Raw genomic sequence first — 25,667 nt, 5'->3', positions numbered from 1 at the left:
GAGTGTTTTTCTTTTCCTATGAAAGCATACTCTTCTGCAAACAAACATCTGGAAAGCTCTGTTACAGCTGGACCATTATCCCCAGTGACTGGAGCATTCAATTAATTTAGCCTTTCTCATTTGCGAGTTATCTGCAAATAGACTTGGGTTTGCAGGAATTTATTTGTTATTTGAATATATTCAGTGAATGGTTTATTAAAAGCATATTTCAGGCAAAGGATTTCTCACTAATTGCTCCTACAACTGTCGCTCTGAGTGTTGGCAACTGGCAGCTCACCCCACATAAATGGTCACTGTGGTCAGGTGGGAATGCCTTTGCATGTTGATGGAATGTAATCTACCTCTGGAAAGAGCTTTCCAAGGGTTTGTGGAAACACCTGCACAAAAACATATCCTCATGCAAAGGCATAGCATCCAGCCTGCCTCAATTTCCTGAAAAAGCACAGAAGAGCTTCTCCTGAAGCTATCACAAAGAGAACAAGAGCGGGGTTGAACACCAGAATTGATTGACTTTAGGCAAAAAACCACAAAAAGCATCTCTCAGTCACTTCCACAGCACCTTGCAAGAATCCACGGGGCTCCTGATTCAGGATCCCCCCTGCCCAGGTGCCCTTTGTCTCAGAACTCCAGGAAACACTTGCTGCAGGAGATTCATCACAGCCGCATGAGAGAACAGGGTGAGAAGGGAAGCAGTGAAGGGCTATTTCCAAGACTGATGTAATCCCTTGGGCATGCAATGAGCCCAGGCTCCCCCTTGACAGTGTACTACAAACTGTAGCTTATACAGTACCTGTGACATGTCTGAAACCACAAATCCTCCTGCAGGAGCAGTTCTAGTCTTCTACTAGACAGGACAAGGGGAAATTACTTTAAACTGCCAGAGGGCAGGGTTAGATGAGATATTGGGAAGAAGTTCTTCCCTAGGAGGGTGGGGAGGCCCTGGCACAGGGTGCCCACAGCAGCTCTGGCTGCCCCTGGATCCCTGGGAAGTGTCCAAGGCCAGGCAAGATGGGGCTGGAAGAAGCCTGGGATAGTGGAAGTTGTCCCTGTCCATGGCAAGGGGTTGGAATGAGATGGTCTAACCCAAACCATTCCAGGATTCTATGATTCTCCTGGCCAAGGTGACCAGTGAGAGCCTGGCTTCTCTTTCTGCAGGCTGGGTCAGAGCTGCAAGGGGTGGCTGAGCCTACACACCCCTCACCCAGTGTCCAGATCAGCCAGCGCTCAAAAGAACCTCCCTCAGTCACATGTAAAATCAAATAACATTTTCAAATCCAAACTGAACACAAAACTTCATGCTAAATCCCAGCTGCTGGATTGTTTGAAAGCAAAAAGAAAGCAATCACTGAGGTTTCACAGACTGTTCTAAAAGTGGAAATTTATGAAGAGAAAAGTGATCCAATAAGTCACAGTTTTAGGCTTTTTTCTTTCAATTGCTCAGAGTGAACACTTTCAAAGCTTCTCTTTCCCCTGAAGCCCTGATTGAGGGAGAAATGGGGATTGACCATCAAATTCAGCATCTCCCTGCTACGTGTACACATCAGAGACTCCTATGACCCAACAGCTGTCCCATACATTCATTTTTCCAGCCTCTTGGAACCAGCAGCCTCCAGCTTCCATGCAAACCCAGCCTCTCCAGAGCACATTCGCAAGAGCTGAACCCTTCCTGTGCTATTTGACCATTTCTTGGACAAAGAAAACCCACCCTACTCTTTCCACTGATTTCCAGACTGAATCCACATCAGCCACTTGGCCCCTTGGCTCTGCTGAAGGACCTTATGGGTCTCCATAAGTGAGTCTTGGTGCATCACAGCAGAGATGAGCAATCCCACAGCCCTGGGGACACTGTCCCAGAGGCTGGCAATCCCCACAGCATGAGACACATCTAAAAACCTCAAAGAAAACTCCCAAATGAACTCAATCCACCAATCCAACCACACCACAGGCACTCCCTTGCAGTGTTCCTTTGTGAGCAGTGAGCTGCCATCAGCAAGAAATGCACCTCTTTTCCCCCTTTCCATTAAAAGAGAGCCATTCTTTTTTGGCTGTCCTTTATTCTAGCCCTTGTCCTTGGCAGGATGCAGACACCCTGGCCTAGGTAACTCCCATAAATTCCTCAAATTTGAGCTGAGATTATATCTGTGGTTATTAAAGAGTGATAATAAACCTTATCAATCAAGATTGAATGCAAAAGGAATAAGGGAAGGATTTTCCTAAGACTGAAAGTGCAAGAAATTCGTAACTAACTTAATACCTGTACCAATAAGAGATCCTCATGATGAATCTACTTTAAAATCAGTTTGACTCTTTCCATAAGAAAAAAAGAGAAGAAAAGAGAGACACTGGGGGTCTCAGCCCTGGCCCTGCATCTCTTCATCCCAGATAATTCTCATGCAAAACTCCTGCTTCTCTTTCAACTCCACCTCTTGCCCACAACATAATCCCAGGCTCTTCAGGTTTTGGGATGCCTGTGTGTGCCCTCAGATGAGGATGTTGCCCCATCTGTCCCTCGTGTCCCCTCACAGATATTTCCACAGGCTCCCTGCAGCCTCCCTTCTGCCGTGCCTCCCAAATGACTGATGAGCCTGCATGTTGTTTTTGAGCAGCTCACGTGCCAGGCAGGATGACAGACCTTGGGAACCTGGGCATTAATCTGGAGATTTATTGTCAAATCCGTCATGCTTGGGGAAGCTTTTTCCCCCCAAGAACTCTGCCTGAAGGTCACTTTCCCCGGGCAATAAGCTCCAAGAAACTTTCTCAGCCACCTTGGCCCCCCGCAAAGGGAGAGCAGGGGAGGGGGACAGCCACCAGGTAATGTGCCCAGCCTCAGGGCACAAATTTCTTCCGTATATTATATATATTATCTATGTTTATATATTCTCCTCTCCCCACTGAGGCTGATGACATTCACAGGAGGAGCTGGTGAAGAACAAGAAGTCCAGATTTTAAGGGTGCAGTGAGTCTTGGAGCAGGCAGAGGGAAAACACCTTCTGGAAGCTGCCGTGGGCTGGGTGGCAATTTCAGGCCAACAGCTGAAAAAAAAAAAAGGCAAATAAACCTGCCCAAGTCAGGATTAGCTGGGCAGCTGGATAACAAAACTGGAGGCAAAGCTCACTGTGCACATGGATGAGAGCCAGGACCACCAGCAGTTCCGACCTGAAGCTCCCGGGATGCCCCAAAAGGATGCTCTGGCTGAGACAGTTTCCAAGAGAGGCTCTTCTCTGCACATCACTTTCCTGTGGGAGCTTCCCAGGACATGCCTAAAAGCCAAACCCCTTTCTCAAGGCCCCAGACACCCCAAACAGGAGGGCGTCTGTTACGTAAGATGCCTTGGACAAGGCAAGAGCTCTTGTGTTCTCCTACAACGTGTCAGGATGGGCTGGTGGTGCACGTGCTGCTTGCGGCTTTGCCGGCAGAACAGATCAATTCCGACAAGGAAGACTCCTGAGGTTTATAGTCAGGGCAGTGCAAATAAAACCAATGAATCACCTATTCAGTCAATTTTATCTATCCCTAACAATGAGCTGTCTGACAGCAGACCACAAATTTCTCTAGTGTATTCTCATTTAAAGCAGTAATCCCTATGGATAATTCTTAGACTCTGGCTTGTTTAGAAAGCACAGATTATAAAGATGTTTCAGAGGAATACAATGTTCACCCTTTCTTCCCTTGTCTGAGCCGTCAGATCAAGTTTACAAGCCAAACAAGGATAATTCCAAATCAGAAATTCGCTTTCTGTTAGCACTGCTGGCAACATCCGTGGAATGCTCCTGCCTGCGACCTGTGTGGGAAGCTGACCTGCACAGCACCTAAGATATCTTCTTACAAAAATTCACTCCCCACAAATGTCTGCAACACTTGTCCAGCTTGTCACAGAATCAAAGACAAGAGAAAGACTCCCTAGAGCAAGTCACAAGACTATGGATGGTGACAGACTCACTGCTTCACTGATACTTTCCAGGCTGGCTCGTGAGGATAAAAGGTATGGAAGGGAACAGGGATAAAACACACAATAAAGGCTTTTGAAATTCAAGAGTTTCAAGAGCAAACACTCCACTACACCTTTCCCTTCAGGACAATAGGCATCCTTTTCTTTCCCAAAGATTCCCCTTGCACATCCTTCCAAGCTCTTTTTCCACCTGCTGCACAGTACATCTCCCCATCCAGCTCCTTCCCTGCCTTCCCAAAGCATTCCTGTGTTCCAAGGAAGGCAGCAGAAGACGACACACATTCCCACATCCCTGCAGACAGAAGCCACCCAGGTGACAAACACATGTTGGGCTGGGAACAAAGGGGGAGCAGAGAGGAGGCAGATTTGCAGGCTCTGATCCCAGGCACTTGACCCCCTCCTCTCCCGCGTTATGGATGAGGTAAATTAGCTGTGACACCCATTAGCTGCAGCTCCTAATTAGTGAAAATTAATATTGGTTTTGATAGAAGTGTGGGCTGAAGCTCTCCCATGCAAAGGCATTATGGACCTTGTGTCCTGTTTAATAGCAAGTTGCACCACAGAAACTACTTTTCGTGGAGTCAACAGACTGCAACCAACTCCCCCCCTCCCTCCCCCAGCTCCCTTTCCCTTCCCTATCAGCTCCAAGGGACAGATCCAGCCCCTGTCAGAGCACCCTCAGCCCCATGGGTACCTACACCCATCCCTGGCAGCACCCCAAGCCTCCCCATCCCTGGATGCACCCCAGAATCCCAAGCCCCATCTGACTGATGCCCCTCATCCTCCCCATCCCATTCCAACACCCCTTGTCCCAAGAAACTCCAGACTCACCAGAGGAATTGCCTGCCACCACCTCTACTCACAGTTTAAAAAGAAAAATAAAGGGGAATAGCTGCAATGCAATTGCAGAGACCATTTAATACGAAACAAAATAGGAGCAGCATTCCTTGACCTCTGGGATCCCCGCCCTTGGAGCCTGGGAATCCCACGGTGGCAAAGTAACAGACACCAGTAAAAACAAAAGGAAAACATTTGCTACCAAAGTTATGCCTAAAAACCCCACCACAGTGCATTATTCACACGTTAGTAACAATAAAGATGTCAGACTGTCAGATAAGAAGTTAATCTCACTCAGAGCACAATTAAGGATGCCATTATCCAGCCACCTGGGGCCACTTGCACAAGGCAGGGGGTTTCAGGGAAAACAGGGATGAGCCCAGGCCTGGTGGAGCAGCTGGCCCAGCCCCACCTTGTCACTGCCCTCCAGCCAGGGCAGCATCTGACGCTGCATCTTGTTCAAAAGAGGCTGCATGCAGATCCATGACAGAGAAACTGCTTTTAAAGAGCACTCCTCCACTCCTGGGAGCAGCACCCCAATGAAAACTGTCCCTCTGCCCGCCTGGGTAATACCACTGGATACAGGATGCAGGATACACAAAGAGCAAACCCAGACCACCTACAGTATTTGCTGATCCTGGGGTGAACTTCTGCTTCTGGGGGCTGGAGGGGGGAATATCACCACTGGAAAACAGCTTCTCCAACAGATTCCAGTTGATTTTACAGTGGGATGCTCATCAAGTACAGCAATTTTGGTTTTTGAAATGAACTAACCAGCAAAATAAAATAAAAAATACACCCTCAACTTACAACCTGGAATGCAAAAATCAAGCTCCTGGTTTAAAATCCATGGAGGCAGCAGCCTCCCCTCTCTCCTAGGGGACACCTTTTCCACCTATATCTGCCAGAAACTGACTGTGGATCATCCCAGCACCAGTGAAACTCATTCTCCTGCCAGTGCTGTGTGAACTTTGAGGATGCTGCCAATTTTTATGGCTCTGTGAGACCATCCTGTTGCAGTGTGATCAAACCAGCTTGGAATTTCTTTCCCCCCCAATACAGAGCCTTAATTTCTGTTTCCCCCACCCCACCAAAGCAGGTGGGCAATGACTTCTGGCTGATGCTCTCTGCAAGCCCGCACTCCCCACTCTGCACCTGATGGGAGTGCAAACAATTTTTTCCAAGACAAAGAGCAACTTGCAAATCCAGGGAGATTATTTTTCCCCACCCTTTATGCCCCTTGGAAAGCTGCTGGGAGAGATGAGGAGGCAGGACGGTGCTTTCTGTGTGGTCTCCTCACCTCTTGCCTCACCATCCCACTACACATCAGTGCTCCTTTGCAGAGAAATGCTGTTTTATCCAGCAGGATGTGTTTAATTTGATGCTGCTGCCATACGGGAAAAGGTGCATTTCCAGAGTCAGGGTTTTCTGCAGTGCTGTTACTTATTTTACAGTCTTCTGCTGCATCTTGTTCCTTCCCCTCTATTTCCCAAAATCATTAGTAACAACCATTATTTTCTGCCTGGGAGGATGCTCTGTGCTTCTCTCCATACCCCAAATTGTTCATCTCCCTTGGACTTTCTATATTTCAAAATCTTTTTCCCCCTCTTATTTTCAAATTAACTGCTTGAAACCAAAATAGCAGAGCAAGTAAAGCCACCACATCACTGTTTATGAAAGGATATTACGTTCCATGACACCAGCTCTCACCTCAAAGCTAATAATCAATTAGAAAGGAAAAAGAAACAGGTTTCTCTGTATTCAGGTACCAAATCACCCTCCTAATTGCTCACAAGCAGCAAGACAACCTCCGTGATACAATAGCAGAGCCTCGACAGAGCAGGCACCTGACAAAGCCATGCAGATGAATGGAATAAAATTGAGTTACTAACCATTAAATGTCAAGTGTTTGAAATCTTTCCCCCTCGTGTACCCAGCAATATTAATAAATCTTTAAGAGAGGGAGCACACGGAGCTTTTTCACTGCTCTGACCAGCACTGCAAATGGAACAGATGTTTTCATGGAGTTGTCCAACAACGCTTTCTTCCCCCCCCCCCAAGTGGTTACAGTTAATTTAAAAGGCATCAATGTACCCGAGCAGTTTGACAGGAGGAACCTATTTATTAACTCCCCCTGCCAATCAAGCACATTAAGCCATTCAAAGGCAGGAGGGTGCATCAGCACACGCCAGCAATAAATCAGTTTAAAAGCCAGGAGACCGGGAGGGGATGGAGTCATGCAACAACACTGAGGTGACCCACGCTCCCCAAAACCATGGAACACATGAAAAAACAAGCTTCCCAAGAGGTGGCCCTGCCACCCAGGCAATCAACACAGCACACCATGTACCAACAGCCCGGCCCCACACAGAGGATGCTCACCGGGACAGCGGCAGGTTCCTGCCCAGGCACTTCCCAACAGCAGGAGCTGCATTCCTCAGTCTCAGCACCATGGCATGTATCTACATTGCCAGAAGGGCTCTCTTCTGCCTGCCTATTCCCATACTGGAATGCGGCAGCTTTCCATAATGGGGACTCAACTAAGTAAATTCTTCACGTTTTAATTGCTCGGATGACTTTGATGAGCGTAAAAAGAAGCTGGACCTTTCTGAACTCTTAGTTGTTTGGGGTTTTTTTTCCCTTGGCATTTTTTCGGCTTGTTTTACACCAGTAAGCAACAACCACCAGCTGGTGGTGGTGGTGGCATATAGTCTGAATTTTTTTTTGTTAAAGGACTTCCACAGTGCCCAATTATAGAAAGTTTTAACTGAAAGGGTAATTTTTTTACTAGTCTGGAAATTCTGTAGAAAGAGACATTTCTCTATAGAAGATGGTATTATGGAATGATTTGGGTTGAAAGGGATCTTGAAGACTGTCTTGTTCCACCCCCTGCCATGGGCAGAGACACCTTCCACTATCCCAGGTTGCTCCAAGCCCTGTCCAACCTGGCCTTGAACACTTCCAGGGATGGGGCAGATCCAGACTGCAGAGATCTCAGATGTGCCACCGTTAGAAGTAGGGGGTAAAGGAGTTAGGGTTTTTCCTTCTTTTTTAAGCTTACACAACCCAAATACATCAAGTTTCTGATCTGGCCAAACACACAAGCATGTTCATCACTGTTTGCAACCAGACTATTTTTTTTCTGGTAGTGAAATCACAGATCACCCTTCCCCACCAAAAATAAAATTATGAGTGTATGCAAATGCAAGTATTTCTCTCCGGTACAGGGAAATACCCTTGGCTCATAATATTCCCTTAGAACATGAATACCTCCACAAAGGTGTGTGTGTATATATATGTATGTGTGTGTATATATATATATATGTCTCTTGAATATATACACTTCATATATATATGAACTTGAATATATACACACATATCCATACATGTGTACTTTTCCCCTCCTGTGTTTTTTTTCTTTTTAAGCCTGACTTGCGTTATTATCTCTGCTCTATATCAGTTTTGTCACCCATGTTAATGCCTCCAAATCAGCCTGGCAGGCCCAATTTGACTGAGCTGGGATGGTGTTGACATCCAAGCCTGGGCATTCCAGAGTAACAAGGAACAGGGCATATCCAGCAAGAAGCCAGCCTGCAAATGAAGCTCCTACAGACAGCATTGTACAGATAATTAATGCTGCTAAAGCCATCCCAGACATTAAAAAGATCACCCCAGACCTCATTACCGAACTCACACATCTATCTCCCTCTCTCTGGAAAGGGCTTGGCCCCCATGCCAGGGCTCAAAAGGTGGCAAGATCAAACCTTCAGATGGTTTGATGAGGCGCTTGCCAGGAGCAAGGTTACCCTGGCATGTTAATGAGTCCATATTGCAAATATACTTTCCTCTTTCTCCTTCTTCCCCTTCTTAAATATAAGCACTAATGTTACTGCCTATTAGCAAAGCAGATATGAAAGTTTAAGTGATTGATGAAGTGATTAATTTAATGACACAGAGTTAAGGGTTTGGGTGGGAGTGGGGCTTTTTCTTTAACCTTAAGTTTCCTGATGTTGGGAATAACTAATTTTCTAGCCTTAAGTTTTCATTACAGATGCTGTACTTTCTGCAGCTCAACAAGTAATTTCATCAATGGGCCTTCAAATGACAGAAAAAGGGCTTGAGTTGGGAGAGCTGAGATCCCCTTTTTAAGCTCTCCTCAAATATTGCTGTTCATTAGGGTTGTCAGCGCACTTAGAAACAAGGCTGCTCCTCTGAAGAGCACTCAAGAACCCTGAGAATTCAGTTTTAGGCAGTAAACAGCCATTGGGTGATAGATAAACACTGAAGAGGAAGGTGAGGTGGCCACAGCCTCCCCTTGTGAAGGAGAATCTCAGCAATGGCCAGAACGAAGCTTGTAAGGCAGGTTCAAAACCATGCAATCTCTGTCACAGCCAGAGTCTGTCACAGCATATTCCTCTGGAATTACCCTTCCTAAAAGGCCAAATCAATTCTGCCTGCTGCACATACACACCCCATGGGTGTTTGCTTCCTGGGCAGCCCACCCAGCAAGCAAACCAAGGAGTTTAAGATCTTCCAGTACTTACCAAGTCACCTTATTTCTGTCAGATAAACAACAAAAGCAGCTTTGTGGGGTTTTTTATCATTATGAACCCCATGCTCCCGTGTCAGTGCTAACACACATAGTCCCCAAGTTCTGTAACCAGCCACAGACCAAGTGCCACCATGCACTTGGCCCACTTGTTTTACTCTGTTTGCCCTCCCAGCTGGGGATTTTTTTATATGCAGCAGCCTGGCTCCACCATCAGCTAAAGCTTATCAGAGGCAACAGCACAGCAGGGATGGGCAGCCTCTCTTGGCCTCTCACAGAATGCTTTGGGTGGGAAGGGACCCTTGAAAAGATCTCATTCCAACCTGCTGCTACACTACACCAGACTGCTCCAAGCCCTAGCCAACCTGGCCTTGGACATTTGCAGGGATGGTGCAGCCACAGCTTCTCTGGGTACCTTGTGCCAGGGCTCACCACTTTCCCAGGGAACAATTCCTTCCCAATATCCCATCTAACCCTGCCCTCTGGCAGTGGGAAGCCATTCCCCCTTGTCTTGCCCCTCCATCCCTTGTCCAAAGTCCCTCTCCAGCACTCCTGGAGCTCCTTTAGGCCCTGGAGGGGGCTCTGAGCTCTCCCTGAAGCCTTCTCTTCTCCAGGTGAGCACCCCCAGCTCTGCCAGCCTGGCTCCAGAGCAGGGGGGTTCCAGTCCTTGGAGCATCTCCATGGCCTCCTCTGGACTCACTCCAGCAGGTCTGTGTCCTTCCTGTGCTGTTCTGGATAATCTTCCCACTAAGAGCTCAGCCCTGGCTGTGAAGAGGACAGCGACTCCTGGCTGAAGCTGGTGAAGCTGGATGGAGACTTATCCAACCAAACAGCAAATTTGGACAGAGCATCTCTAAAGAGAAGGGGGTGTCTTTGATTAGACCAAACACAGGCATAGAGGCCCCATTCCACGGATTCAACCAGGTGTGAAGAGGGCACAGTCACTGCTTTAACACATATTTCATGGAGGCTTTTCCAAGCTCTCCATCCACTCTATTACCACTGTCACCACCTTTTCCAAAAGCACTTCCCAACTTACCAAACTTTGCTAAAAGCCAGCCTGCCTCGCATGATTCACAGAGGCTCCCAGTGTTCCCCCTGCTGCCCTGCTCCTAGGAGGAGCTAATCCCAAACTTTAAAGCCATCCTGAGCCCCACCTCCTTGTTAACCAATTAGCACCTCATTAACAGTGTGCCTCCAGGGTACTTTCTGGTCTTGCCACTGTGATTTGTAACCCCGTGGTGCACCGAGATTAATTCATCGTTTTCTCTGTAGCTTTAACTCCTTAGTTTGAGTAAGGGGGACAAAGAGCAGTACATCCCCCCTCTCCGTCAACAGCAGCACGCTCCTGCAAGTGAGGGGGTAGACCCGGAGACACCAAAGGGAAAAGGGTCTGGTGGCTGTGCTGTACTCAGATGACCACAGTCCTCCATCCAAAGCTGTCCCCAACAGATGCGCCCCCCCCGCCCCCAAGCCTCGTGCATGGATATCTGAGCTCTGAAACGATTTAATCAGTCCAGAAGGATGCAGGGATCAGAGAGCCAGCGCTGGTTTTGTTTTTTGTCTTCCAGTGATGCATTTGGAGAAGCCCGGGAACCGCAGTGGCCGGCACATGCTGACAGCTGTGGGATCAAACAGGTTTAGCCCGTGTTCAATCCCACACTGACAACCGTATCTTCAGCAGCAGCTTGAGTGGCCCAGCACCCCCAGGGACCTTTCCCGAGTGCCAAAGCATCTCCCTGTCCAGGACCAGAGCACAGCAGCAAAAAGCTGTGTTGGAAGAGATCATGCCTTGGAAAGGACAGATACAGAGTGTGGAGGATGGAAGTCTTCCCTGCCTGGAGAAAAAAAGCCCTCTGGCCTGGTCCTTGTCTAGGACAGAGAATTAAATCAAATCATCCACAAATATCAGAGGGATGTGCTGCCCCAGCTCCATGTGAGGATCCTGCAGAACACCCTGCCCGTGAAATACCATGTTCCTCTTTAGTTTTCTTGCAAAATAATTCTGTGTCTCAGCAGGCACGAGGTGTCACACACCAACCTAAACCCTTTAATCGCCACCAGCCAGCAAAGTACACCCACACCTCAGTGGCACTCCACTATCCCTGGCTCCTCTTAGGCTGCAGCAGCCTCAGGGGCACAACTGTGAGAGCCACAACTCCATAGGCAGTGCCTGCTACAGCCCATTCTGAAGTAGATGTTATAAAGAGCAAGATTTAGCTCTGCCTATTCAAATTTAGTGAAGAAATATCCATGGTCACAGCATTTGCCAGCTCAGCAAAAGCTGCACAGAGCAAAAAGAGGGCAGAGCAACCTGTGAAATTCCCTGTCAGCTATCCATCCATCAATCCATCCATCCACCTTGCTCTCTGGGCACAGTGGACCCCAGGATGGAGAGCACAGCCTGTGCCTCCTGGGAGAGTCGTGGAGCAGGAGGGAAGGAAAAGGGGGCTTTGAGCAGCAAACACAGCCCGGGTCACTGGACATGGTGCTGAGCGGGCACTGCCTGGGGCTGTCACTCTGCAGTGGTCCTGACCCTGGGACTTGCTGACTTGGGGGTTCTCCTTGGCCCCGCGCTGTCCCAGGTTAATACGTGGGAGGAGGTGCTGAGGCAGCTGAATTTGGGGGACCCAGGGCTGAGCATCTCACCAGTCACAGGAAGCATCCCGGTGAGCTGGTGGGGTGGAGAGCCGAGAGCCTCAGCTGTAGATGTTCCTACCCAGGAATAAGTATGGGAACCAAACAGCCGGCAGCCCTGGCAGAAGTCCTGAGGGAGCCCAGCCTCCCCACCTGCCAGCTGTCCCAGGTGCTGTCGCCAGCTTGAGCAGCACCTCCTCACACTCGCATTGCCCAGGGAACGGTCATCCCAGCAGGTTTCCCTGTGCTGTGCACTGCTCACCTGAGCAGGCTCTGCAGGGGACACCAGTCCTTCACAGAATGGTTTGCATCGCAAGGGACCTTAAAGATCATCTTGTTACAAACCCCTGCCAGGCACCTCCCACCAGACCAAGGGCTCACAGCCCCATCCAACCTGGCCTAAGATCCAGACTTAATCCCTCTCCTGGTTTTAAGCAAGGCATGAGTTACCAAGGTCTGATAGGCAGGAGGGGACACATTGATCCCCACCCGGGTGACCGTGCTCCCTGACACAACATGGCCTGAGGGCAAGGCCAAGTGCATGTTATCACCTCAAGTGCAGTGGTTGAAGTGTTTCCCACTCTTTTAAGACAACATTATTCCAGTAACGCTAAAATGTTATTGCTAGGATGAAGGGGAAGTGGAATTACACTCGTCTGAATGGCCTCTTTTGTCATGCATTTTGCAAGGCATTGAGGCATGAAAGCTTTCAGAGAAACCTGGGTGAATCCAAGCTAGGTGGTTAAAAGGCTACTTACAGACCTGACATGATGGATCATCTTCATTCTCCCATTCCTGTCCTGCTCACAGCAAATCCATTTGCTGGGCAATTAGACTCCAGTCATTACATTATGCTAAGAAGACATTCCTTTGGCAGCAGCAGGGACCCCGACCAAGAGGAGCCGGGAATGCTGCCTGCCCATTCCCACCTGCTGACACATCCAGGGCTGAAGTCACCCCAGTGGCATCAATGCCACCCTCCCAGCTCACATCATGCCTTGCCAGGGTCCTCCAGCAACTCACCTGGCGTCCATAGCATCCCTTATCCACAGCCCTCCAAAAGGTCTGGGATTAAGCAAAATGGCCCTTGGAGTAATTTTGCCTAAGACAAACAGCAGCAGGATAAAGATGGACAGTCCCTCTCCTGCACACTCTTCTCCCAAGGGGTGTTATCCAGCCAGTACTCCCATTTTCCAAGTAAAACACAGGGTGACACAGCTGCTGGCAGCTGGCACAGGCTCTCCTGGGGACCTGTCTTGCCCATGCCACCAACAGCCCAACCAACATCATCCTCCCTCCTCATCCTGCTCTCAAAGTATCTCCCCCCTCTCCTACAATTCCCTTCCCAGAACCTTCCTGGAGTTCCCATCTCTGACTCCCTCTGCATGTGTGTGTGTTTCCATTACTTCTGGGTGAAGTAACTGACTACAGGGTCAGTCCACCTGAAAATTGCTCTCCCCAGACCTAAATGAAACAGATGGGCATTGATGATGTTTTGGGAGAAATTAATCAGCCTGGACCAGCGGCAGTGCCAGCAGCTCGCTCAGCCCAATCTTACCTAATGAGTTCCAAGCTCTCTGTCTTAATAGCTCCTGACAAAACTAATTTACTCTTGTAAGTGATTAGAGGGGGAATGATCTCTTAATTGTTGCTTAAGATCCCTTTTGACATGGCAGGCAGCAGGCAGGGAGCGGCTGGGTTTGGAGGGAAGGGATGTCATGGGAATGGGCACTCAGACCTCAAAAAGGGACACTTTTTTTTCCAGGAAACAGGTGCCACACACTGTTCTGCTCCTCACACTCAGGATCTCGGAAAGGTGTTTCCAGATGCTGCTTTTTTTTAAAGTTAGTAAACCTGAACTCAGAAAACACCTGCCAAAAGCAGGAAACACAGAAACAACTGTGTGTGTCAACACTTCCCAGGCTGACATTTCCCTCCGGTGCATCTGGAAACAAAATCCCAACGTACCAATATTCTTAAGAGTCAATTATATATAGACACAGTGTAATACAAAGTTTAAAAAAAAAAAGAAATTCAACTGCCAAAGTAATTCCAAGAACAACTTGACTCACATAATGACTCACTAGAAAGCAGGCTGTAGAAAATCTTCCCCTATTTCAGGCAAAATAGAAGTTCAGTCGAATTCCCATAAGGTATTTCAAGCTCAAGTGCTTGGAGAGCAAGGTGCTCTCTGAGGAAGCATTTCCATTAAGCTGTTCCCAAGCAGCTCTCACTCCTGCTCCCTTCCCAGGGCTTCTCCTGAGGATGCATCTCTGTGCAGTGCTCAGCTACCACACAGGAGCCTCCACCATCCATCCAAACCAAGACTCCACATCCTGCCTGCTTGCTCAGACACCACCCTAAATCCCACAGGGGCTGCAAATGCGTGACCAAGGGGACCCAGGAAGGGACAGAAGGCTCAGCTGGAAGCACTGGTTGAGTCCTGGAGGAGACCTCTCCAGACTCTTCCAACGCTTGACAGCTCTGCTAATGATGTGGGTGCAGCAAGAGCCCTTTCTTAAGGAAGGTGCTGCTTGGGCTGCACGCCTGGAGGTGGGAGAAGGGATCTCCACAGGCTCCATCCCAGCCTCCCAATCGATTCCTCCCGCATTAAAAGCCAGTCACGAGCCCTGATTGAAGACCACAAGTTTAATGGACTGAGAGCCTGGGAAGGCGCCAAGAATGACCGGGTCGATTTCTGCATTTACTAAAAACTGATCCCCAGCTAAATAAAGAAAGAAAAGCTCCATCTGTCAGTCAAAAGAAAAGCGTTCCTTTTCCGTACTTTTCCATAGTGTGGTGGCAGCTGCTGCCCACAGGCCCATCCCACTTACCCACAGGTGTGTCCTCGTTGATCAGCAGGTAGGTGTCAAAGAAGTAGTTGATGAAGTATGGCAGGCGATTGCCTTGACCTGGGAAGAGGACAACAACAAGGAGTTATTTCCCTGGCACGGGCCAGCACGGCTGGGAAAGGCTCAGGAATGCTCACAGGGCACTGGGTTCATGCTGGCAAGGGGTAACCCCCAAGATGAGAGCTAGCAGAAGGACAGAAAGCAGCATGAGGTCCCCCATAAAAGCTAGCAGGGGAGCCACTTCCCTCTACCAATCTTTCTGGATTTGATATTTTCCAAAAAGCTTAGGGGAAGAGGGAAGCCAACAGCACAGGGACCAGGAGCATCAATTATTGGTTTAGCCCATGACTAATACCTTCGCTTTGTTCCCATGGCTGAGAGCCTTTCGCCTTGTCAGCCACCCCAGCAAACCCCTGTGCTCCTTCCCTCTCCCATCACCCGGCTGCCTTTCCCTCTAATTGCCTCCTTTCACCTTTAATAACCAGGTTCACTCCTTTCCACTCCCGTTTTTACAGCGCTGGAAGCTCATGAGCCTGCCCCTGGCCCGCAGCCTCATTAGGGGACAGAGTCAAGTGCAGAGCACGTAGGAGAGTGACAAAGGCAGCCTGAGCCAGGGAAAGAGTCAACCAGGAAAAACCTACTGTACCAGGGCTGCAGGGAAAGAGGTGGCGGGAGAGGCACATAAAGATTTCCCAAGAAGGTTTGGCAGAGCGTGTTCAGCATCCCACCTCAAGAAACAGGAACCAGACCAAGCTTCAGAATCCTCTTTGCCTGCCCAAGCACCCAAAGGAGAGAGATGCTCCTGAGACCTTTCAAACGCAGGTCTCAGGTGTGCATCCCAATAAAACCTGCTCCTGGGGACATGGGCACAGGATGGGAGAGCAGCCCAAGCTCCCCCAGGGCTACCTCCATGACAAGACAGGGATTTTTCAGCGCTGCCCTCTTTCCTGAGGCACCAGGTTGGTTAAACACCCTGAGAAATGGGAAAGCACTGGAGGCAGCACTGTTGCAAAGGCACATTTAAATCCCAACCTCTGGAGTTAAGTACCTGGAAAGAAAATAAAAAGGAACCTGACAAAGGGGGTTATTTGAGGGCTAGGAGCATCTCCAGAGGCTTGGCAGCACACTTGTCACTGGCTGCCACGCTGGGGCCAGCAGGCTCTGGGAGGGGCAAATGAGGCTAGAACACCCCAAGCAGCCCTTAGCACACAAGACTCACTTCTGCAAAACCTTTCTGTTGCAAAATACATTTCTTAATATCATCAGCGTGCTAAAAATAAGTTGCACTGTCCAAATCCAGCTGCAGCAGGTGCTGGGAGGCTTTCAAACCACCCAGCACAAAGGATCTGTGTGTTCAGGGAGGAGGGAGACCAGCACCTGAGAGCTTGGAATTGCTGAGGGAGGGTCTAAAGGCAGGACACTGCTTTGAGCTGCAAATCCCAGGATAAACGCTGGCATTTCCTTCTGAGAGATTGCCACAACCACCCAGTTATACCCTGGGATGCACCTTCCCTGTAACCCTCAACACAAGAAGGGGTCCCCTGAGCACAGGAGGAACATGGACCTGCTGAACAGAGTCCAGAGGAGGCCACGGAGACACTAAGAGAATTGGAGCCCCTCTGTTCTGAAGCCAGGCTGAGAAAGCTGGGGGCGTTCAGCCTGGAGAAGAGAAGGTTCCAGGGCTCACCTCCTACAGCAGTAGCCAGGCAGGAGCAGGGAGACTCCACTGCCATGCCAGAGCTAAACCATCCTCTTCCAAACACTCCAAGCCCACTCAGGCTCCACTTGTCCATTATATCCCAGCTCATTGCTTCACCAGGAGCTTTACAAACCTTCTGGGAAGAGTTGCTCTGTCACCTGCAGTGCCCAGGGTGTGTGGTAGGGCATCCATGCACTTATGGCTATGGCAGGCACAGGAGCTGTGCCAGCACTTGCTTATCACGGAGATGACAAACCCAAGCCCTGGGCAGGGTTTAGGAGAGAAGGGCTGGAACGCTGCTGAGCTGCAAAACCTCCAAATCCCCATTTCTATGTGCTGCCTGTCCAAGGCTTTGCAGTTTCTCACTGCAATGAGGGAGCAAGTCCCCAGCTGGGCAGGCAAACCCCACCATCCCACCTTCAATGGGATACCCTGGCAAGTGACCTCTTGGGGGGGGGGGGGCGGAGGGTAAAGGACTTGCTAAGATTGTCTTTTTTCCTTATTTTTCCCCTTCCCAGAGGAGCACCAGGGCAGTGCTCCCAGTGAGGCTCTCCTTGATCCAACACGACACCAGAGGGAGATTGACTGCGCCTGTCACTCACAGCTAATGTCATCCACTGACTGCTTAATCAGGCTGCCAATCTGGGCAAGCCATCTCGATGTTTCAGGAGGGGGAAAAAAGGGGGAAAAAAAGCCTTTATTCCAAAGGGCACAGTGCTATCAAATAGACACACACTGGCTATTGTTTATCAGCAAAAGCCACACAGGCACCCCCTCCCTACACCAGCACCCAGGGGGTTTAGGCCGGTCATGCAACAATCCCAGTTTTCACGGGGCTTTGCTGTACATTTACAGCTCCTATGCACCTTGTGATATGCCAGAACCTGTCCCAAAAGGCACATTTTCTACACCAAAAGGCTATTGTCCCACCAGCTCCCTGCCAGAAGCCCCTGTGCCAGGAAAGACCCACAGCATCAGTGGGAAGGGCTTACTGTGGAGGCTCTTCTGGCCCACAGCCCTGCCTTTCCCGCCATGGGGAATTAGAAAAGAGGTTTTGCAGCTCAGATAGGACTTATTTCCCCCCCAGCATATATTAAAGCACAGTTCAGGTAACGACTTTGCTGCTGAAAGCATGGGGAAAGCCCTGTCAGCAATATTCTGCTGCTGAACAGCTAACAAGCTTCTGCTTTACATCCCTGCCTGTGATCTCTGCCTCCAGTTTTCTTTAGGTATTGTTTACATAAATTGACCTCATGTCAGGTCCAGCACCAGCTTTGCCTTGGTGAATCCACACCTGGAAGTTGCCAAGGGCTTTTCACCGAGATACACCAGGAGCATCTACCACTGTCGGGTTCACCAGCACATCCATCCTCCTCCAAGGCTTTTTCCAGTCCCACCTGCTCTCTCACAAGAAGGGCCATCTGATGCCACATGTGCAGCCAGTAAGGACTACAAGGAAGAGTGGGAGCACAGTGTGCAGGTCCCCAGGACTTCACGGGATGGAGACAGGAGATCGCTCACCTGTAGCAGCCACATCACCCCAGCAGTGCTGCTTTGTATATCCATCAGAAGACGACAAACACAGCAATTATTGCCTTTACACCTTGCAAACATGAGCACTGAGCAGGGAGAGAGCAGAGACAGACTTACCTAGCGAGACCAGCCCCAGGAGCAAGAGGAGAGGCAGGAAGGTGCTGGCAGCAGGAACACGACGCTTCATGGTTCCTGTCAAAGAAGAGAGGCAGTGTCAAGTCCAGCACTTGACAGATATGACCTTGTCTCCCTAAATCAGGCTCAGGGTACAGCCCTGCCCCAGGTTCCCTGATGCCACAGGGGAACCCTCAGGACATCAACACTCTGTTTCTCAGTTCATATAGCCCCCAAACATCCTCTTAGCGATAGAAACCACGATTAACCTGGTGGAGGTGCTCCATTTTTTTCTTTCCTCTTCCCAAAGATCCTCTCGTGTGAGGGGACAAGCCACAGTGACCGCTGTGACCAGGAGAGGAGCAGCCCCAGCTGGGATGAGCCACTCCAGCACCAGAGCAAAGGAAGAGCTGCTGTGACCTGGGAGTGACACAGCAGTGAGCTGTCAGCAGCCGGATCTGAGATGATTTGGCAGAGTTGTGCGGGAAGCTTGACCCAGAATCACTGGAGAGGCACCAAGATTTGGGAACAGAGCCCCTCGAACCTCTCACAGCACCTGGGTGGCTGCAGAGCAGGCACTGCAGGAGCACAGGAGGCAGGGAGGCTGCCGAGCATGTCCTCAGCCCTCTCTGCCTCCCAAATTTTCAACACAGCACAGGGCTACTCACTCTGAGGAAACAGAATAAAACAGCACCAGGGAGCTGCCAGCACAGCCACATCCTCACCTGGTGTTCAGACCATCAACCCCAAAGCTTTTTCCAAACCAACCCCACAAAATCTCAGCCAAGTCTCGCTTTACAAGGAAACTTGCACACAAGGATTTTAAAACATTCCAACCCTGGAGGAAAATATAAATCACATGTATTACACAGAGTGTAAAGGCACAAGGAGACCTCCAGAAGCTTCCTCAGGCAGAGCCTGAGACCGACAGGACACCCCAGTGACACATCTCTGAAGCTCTCCATGTTTCCCTGAGTGCTCTGCAAGCTGTGGGGCAGTGAATGTTTTCCCACCAGATCCAGCTGGGACAGCAGCAGCCCCAAGGACAGAGAGAGGAGGTGACACTCCAGGGAGAGGAGCTGTCACCCAGCTAAACCTTCCCTTCACAGCATCCTGCTCTACCCACATCAGTGGGTAGAGTTATCCCAACCCAGCTAAGGGTGAAGGGTTCTGCCCCCCTTAAGAGATTCATGGGAATCCTCAGGGAGGCTCCTAAAGGAGCTCCAAAGCAATAGCTACACCTATTTTATTGTTACTGATGGATGTGTCAGAGCAGACAGCTCATAACAACTCTGTCACTGCAGAAAGGGCCTGAAATTCTAATTTCTCCCGCTATTTTGCTACAGAGAGTCTCTGGGATGAAGAGGTCTGTGCCTAGACAAGAAAAATGGTGCTGTGGTGCATTTTGTGCATCTTCAGGTATCTCAGTGCAAGCCTGAGAAGACAGGTGTAATCATGCCCATCGCCTCAGAAAACACAGTCAGGGCAGGAGAGTTTAAACCTCCACCCCATGACAAGCTTCTGACTTCTGAGTGCTCGGTGTCAGCAGAGCATCCATAAGGCCCAGTTTCTAAACAAAAATGACCACTTTCCCAGGAACCAGGCATCCTGACAATCCCTTTAAATACTTATGTTTGGCCAGCAAAAGCAGAATAGATTCTTGTAATAAAGAAAAAACACCAAACATCTCAATTTTCCCCTTGCTTTAATAGGTTTTGGGGAGGAGGAAGTCTCAGACAGCACTGTTGTTCCAGACCCCTGCATGCAGCATGGAATGCAGAACCCAAGCTCTTGGTGCTGCAGCCAGAGAGGATGCAATGGAAATGGGTTCCTCTGCCTTCTGCAGTGCCAAAATGCCACTGAGGAAAACACTAACTTTCTTCTCAAACAGCACCACTATCAGCCCAAGTGAGCGTGAACATTTTCCATCTTCACAGCCCATGTTTAAAAGGCAACAGGGCAGTGGAAAAACAATTTATGTGATGTAGAAATAAAGGCGGTTGACAGCATCCCCTTTTGAGTGTCATGATAAATCTAAATATTGGATATTCCAAGTCAGTCACTTCATTATGTAAGTAATTGCCTGAAATGTCATTTTGATTTTCTCTGTCTTCATTAATATTGCAGCTCTTCACTGGTTCTTTGAGATGGTTCACTCAGATATTGCAAATTTAAGGAACGGGATCAAGAAGTCTCTGGGGAGAACTTAAAAAATTGTGACTAAGAGCAGATTAAATTGCACCTTGTGCCTGAATGAGGGTCTTCAGAGGAAGCATTCGGTGCAGTTTCCAGCATGATAATGTCTCTGGGCAAGGCATCCCCAGGAGCTCAACTGTTGTCTCCTCCTGGCTGCCAAAGCACTAATGTTAAACCAGAGGTTTCCCCATCCGCTGGCAGCTGCTCCCAAGGCACACAGAGCAGCAGACAGAGCATCAGGGAATGGGAAGCTGAGGAAACACCACAGTGCAAACAAATCTGGGGCTTGAAAGTTTAGGAATCAACTCAGGTCAAGCAAAGGCTTTTCAGCCTGCTTTCTCCAAATGCCTCCTCCTTTCCCAAGCCTGAGAAGCGGCTTTTTCACTGCTTCAACAGCATTGCTGCATCCCTAAACGTGGCAAATCCCACCTGCTCCAGCCCTTGGCACGCACCCACCCCAGCCATGCTCCAGGAGCCTCCTCCTGGCACCTCACCTCCATGGAACGCTGGAGCAGGGACGCTCCCAGTGCTCCAGCCCAGGCCATGGACTGCTCTCGGGGTGCTTTAACAGCAGTTCCAGGCTCTGCACCCAGGCTGGTTTATTTTTAAATGCACTGCTGGGGCGCTTGCCTACGGGAGCTGCTCTGCGTACACACAAAACATTCCACTGCCTCCGCCGGAGCTGCCGTTCCGGAGCCCGGCTGGCAGAGCTGCTCCACGCTGGCATCTTTAATCATCCCCAGAACCCCTGTCCCTTCTTCCCCCCGCCTGGTCTTCCCTTCCCCAAACAGCACCGCGATGCTCGAGCCTCAAAATTTACAGCTCCAACCTCTCTGTTTGCTCCGCGCTGCGCCAGGGGCACAGAGAGGAAATGAAAGTGTAAATCAGAGCATCTCCCGAACGGCCACCGCAGGAGGAAACTCTGCACCTTCCCAAAAAAGCCCCTTTTCCGGCAACAAAACACCAATGATGTCCCCCAAAGAGGGGGAGCATTGCCCACCCACAGGATTTGATGTGGGAGGTGGGGTGGAAGTACCTGAGATGTCACCAAAGTACCTGAGATGTCACCAGGATGCCACCACACCCACAGCATCCATCCAGCTGCTGAAGGACCCCTCTCTGCCAAGCTTCCTCTGTCACTGTGGCCACCTTGGAAGAGCAGCCAGGAGATCCAGCATGGACCACCACCAAACACGCATCCAAAAAACCACCCCTGGGATCCCCTCTGGCCAAGCACATCGCTTAACACCACCCCTCACACCAAAAGAACAGCCTCTCCTGCTTTCCCAGCTTCCTCGTCCCTCTGCTGCTTAAAAAAAAGCACTGCTAGAAATTCACCTTTTCTTATTACTGCCTCTTGGCCAGGACTTTACAATAAGTAGGATTCAAAAGGAAAAAAAATTACAACTTAATTCCGATTTTTTTTTTATTCCCACCCCCATATTGGCATGAGCCATATCCAAGTCATAATTCCCAAAAATAACAAATTGCAGAACAGGGTAATCAGAAGTAAATTGATATTGATAAATAAGCTTTTCTCCCGTGCAGTAGGTGGTTTATTTTAATCTAATGAGTTTTATATTTTCTGAGCTTTTGGATTCCGTGATGAAGAGCCGTCCGCGCTAGAATTACAAAGCACTTTGAAATATTGTAATTTTATGGCTCATTTTGTCAGGACTCTTGAAAATGAGATTTGTTCCCAGTGAAAAAATTTGCCCCCCCTTTTTTTTTTTTCTTGCTTTCTATTCCCTGCAGCGAAAGAAAATAAAATTTCCCAGTTAAATAAATACAGGCCAGGATATTGGTATGCACATGGGAGCAGGGATATGGATGCCCACAGGGAATAAGGGGCACAGCTGCTGGCACCTGCCACAACCCACCTGAGATGGTGTATGTAGGAGAAAAGAGCATGAAAATCCTCTCTCTCCTTCCTTCACCCCAAAATCAAAATGAAGGCTGGAGAGAGGGGTGTTTTCTCCCCACAACTCTCTGCACTTCCCAACTGGGGTACTCAAACCTTTCTTCTTCCAGGGAAAAAGCTCGAGCTGCTCCTTACTAACAACTACTAACACCCAAAAGTTTCCCACGCTTCCAGCAGTTTACTTCCATTTTAAAACAAGGACAGGAGTGAAAGTATTTTGGTTGGGGCTTCCAGACATTTCCTTTCCCACAGGAATCAAACATTAGCTGCAAAATTACATTAACACATCATTTAACCAAAAACCCAGATTCAGAAGGAAATGCCATCTTTAAACATTGCTGCCCATGCAGGAAGGCTGTGCCTGGGTTGGAAATGACATTGGTTTTCCAAGTCACCGCCACAAGACAATCCCAATAACTACCCCGCTCTGCATAAGCAACATCAAACCCTACACCATAACTGTGGCATCTCCAAGGAAAAGTCAAATAATGCATCCAACTCAACTTCTGCATCCATGGAATATTAAAATAACACCCCGGGAGCTTTGGGAAGAGGGTTCCTATTCCCTGCTGCATCAGTCACTGGCACCCATCCCTCCATGGCAAGGGCAACTTCTCTTTTGGGGAGACAGAAATGGAGCTTCCTGATCTATATCCTTTTAAGTGGGACAGCACTGGCTCTTCAGAGTCTCCAGCACTGGTTGCTAGTCACCATAGGCCTCATAGCAACCATTTTCCATCACAAAACCTCTGTTCAGCTGGAACAGCAGCTCCTAAGCTGGGAGGAAGGCTGGGATGGGGCATGGAGACCAAGCCAGCAGGCTCCTGGGCTGCACCAACACATGGAAGCAACACAGCAAAGCTGTGGAGCAGATGATGCTAACGTGGGATGAAAAGGTGGAAAAGCAGCCAACAGCAACAGAGCTTGGCTTAAAGGAAAAAAAGAGGGAGGAAAAAAGGAGGAGGGGAAGAAGGGTGGGAATCCTTGCTTTAGGAGGAAGTGGAAAGCTGAATGCAGAGAAGTGACACACACAGTCTTGTCTCACAAGACAGGACCCCCTCTCCAGGCTCTTAGAAAATATACAGGAATGCACAAAGTGGCAAATGTAAGAATGCTGAAGGCCTGACTCCAAGCCTGCTCAGGAATGGGATGCCAGACACTTTCTTCTTGTGCCCTGCCTGGAAGAGGAAGGCCTCCCCCTCACCCGGAGCAGGCAGCAGCCTGGCTGGACTGCCAAGCACTGCATCAAAACTATGCAGGAGAAGTGTCCAACATCCTCGGGCTCCCACACACAATCCCTGAGTGTCTGTACTGCTGCCACCCAGCCTGTGCCTACAGACCCTGGGGGTTCCCACCCGTGCCGCTCCAGAGCTGGGCACACGAGCTGTGCTTGGTTTCGGGGAAAGAAGAGGACAAGATATGTGTGAAGTGGGATTAAAGGGGAAAAAAGCATCTGCTGGTAGGGACTGCCTTGGCACCTCCCTCCTTGCCACGTCCAGGTACAGTTTTCAAGGTGAAGATCCCTTTTTTGCAGCAGGAGGGAGCAGGGCATAGGCTTTGCCCCAAGATGTCCCCCCACAACAGCAATAAAGGATTCAGCATCAGCCTCAAGAGCAAGTCACCAGCCTCAGAACCACCAGCTCCTCCCAATCAGTCACCAAGCTGCATTTTAAAGCCCTGCCAAAGGAGATGGGTGAGTTACTTAACTCCATCTCCCTTGGCAAACACCACTGCAAGTCCAGGACCCCGGGTGTGTGTGCACCTGGGATTTCATCCCATCTCCCTGCCCCCAGCTGCCCCTAAGCTCCAGGCTGGGTGTTTGCAACACTAAAAAGAAGCAACAAGGCTACTTTGCTCAGGCCTCTGGTGACTGGAATGGTAGATCTTAAAAACAGAGGAAAAAAGGGATGCTTCAGAAGAAAGGGAAAAAAATAAAACAACTATAAGAAAACCCACAAAAAAACCTTCACACTGGTGAACTGGAGCTGCAAAGGCTCTCAGGCCATTTCTTGCCTCATCCAAATCAAGAGGGAAGTGTCCTTGCTGCTTTCACACAAAGCTCACTTAACTTCCAGAGAGAGGCACTTTGCTGCTCCAGACCTTTCCAAGGCCCGCTGACTGTTCCAGCTAATAAAAGGGAAGCTTTGCCTGGCGGAGCAGCACCATGGGCACACTGGGGTAATCACTCGCTGGCCGGAATTGTAGGAGCAGGAAAAAAAGATAGAGACAGCACACGGCAAGGAAGATGGGGATACTTACGAGGAACCCCCTCAAAATCCCTCAATCCCAAACAGCAGCCCTGGGGAGCAGGGATTGAACAGAAAGACAAAGGCATGCAGCAGGGATGAAATTATTTGGATTAATGACAGCAGTCCATCACCAGTGACAGGCTTGTTCATGCGAACCCTCCTGAGACCCCAGATGTGGCTGAGGGCCCTTGAAGCTGTCCAGTCCCTCTCCTACATGCCTTTTCCAAAGGTGCAGCATGCCCAGCCTCCAGCACATTGCTCTATTTCCATCACAAATTTGCCCCCAGTGACTCTCTCTCCCCAGCTCACTCCAAGCAGGACCTCTTTCTTCCTGGGAGAGCAGCTGTTTTATCAAACCCACAGATCAGGGCAAAGCAATCCAGGCTCTGGCAGAGGCTCTGAAGGGACAGCACAGCCTTCCCACACCCAGAGCAGTTTCCATTGCAAGCCAGGTCCTTGGCCCCAGGACACGGGTTCAAATGGACGCTTCCAGGAGGCTGCAAAAGTGATATTGTGTGCCAGGATTGCCCCACTGGTCAGAAGGGACTTTAAAGACCACCCAGTTCCAGCCCCTGACGTGGGCAGGGACACCTTCCACTATCCCAGCTTGCTCTAAGCCCCGTCCAACCTGGCCTTGGGCACGTCCAGGTATGGGGCAGCCACAGCTTCTCTGGGCACCCTGTGCCAGGAGCTCCCCACCCTCACAGCAAGGAATTCCTTCCTAATATGCCATCTAATCTTCACCTTCATGGACTGAAAGGCACCAGGCCCCTGGACTAACATCTCCTGCCCACACTGAAACCTCAAGCTGAGCACAGCCCACGGATAAATGCAACTCCAGCCCCTGCCATAGCATCCTGGTCTTTACCAAACCACTGGCAAGATCCAAGACATCTGCAAGATTTGGGTCTTAACCATTGGAATTCCCAATTTCTCCCCATTTCAGCTGCAGAATCTACACACTGAAATACAGTCAGATAACATCAGCACAAAGGCAGGAATTTTCACATTTGTAGGCCTTGGGCCACAAAAGCCCCAAAATAACTATATTTCTCCTGCAACATTATTAGAAGTCTTATTGGAGGAAGAAGGATACTATAGTGGGGAAAAAAACATGGAAGTTTTAGGTTG

At 49.5% G+C, this 25,667-nt stretch overlaps 1 protein-coding gene across 1 annotated transcript in view; it reads right to left on the bottom strand.

Moving 5' to 3' along the window:
- The window catches only part of CDH23 (cadherin related 23), a gene marked incomplete at both ends in the record, with an annotated part of 173,135 nt that extends 154,892 nt beyond the window's left edge, over nucleotides 1–18,243 (bottom strand). The window contains 2 exons of the mRNA XM_082286522.1: nucleotides 14,807–14,884; nucleotides 18,174–18,243. Coding sequence (XP_082142648.1) covers nucleotides 14,807–14,884; nucleotides 18,174–18,243 — 148 coding nt within the window. The remainder of the gene's footprint in view (nucleotides 1–14,806; nucleotides 14,885–18,173) is intronic.
- Nucleotides 18,244–25,667: the final 7,424 nt, after the last annotated feature.

The sequence above is a fragment of the Coloeus monedula genome (assembly GCF_965178545.1).
Source record: "Coloeus monedula genome assembly, chromosome: 8".
NCBI lineage: Eukaryota > Metazoa > Chordata > Aves > Passeriformes > Corvidae > Coloeus > Coloeus monedula.
This window is presented reverse-complemented; position numbering and strand designations above follow the sequence as displayed.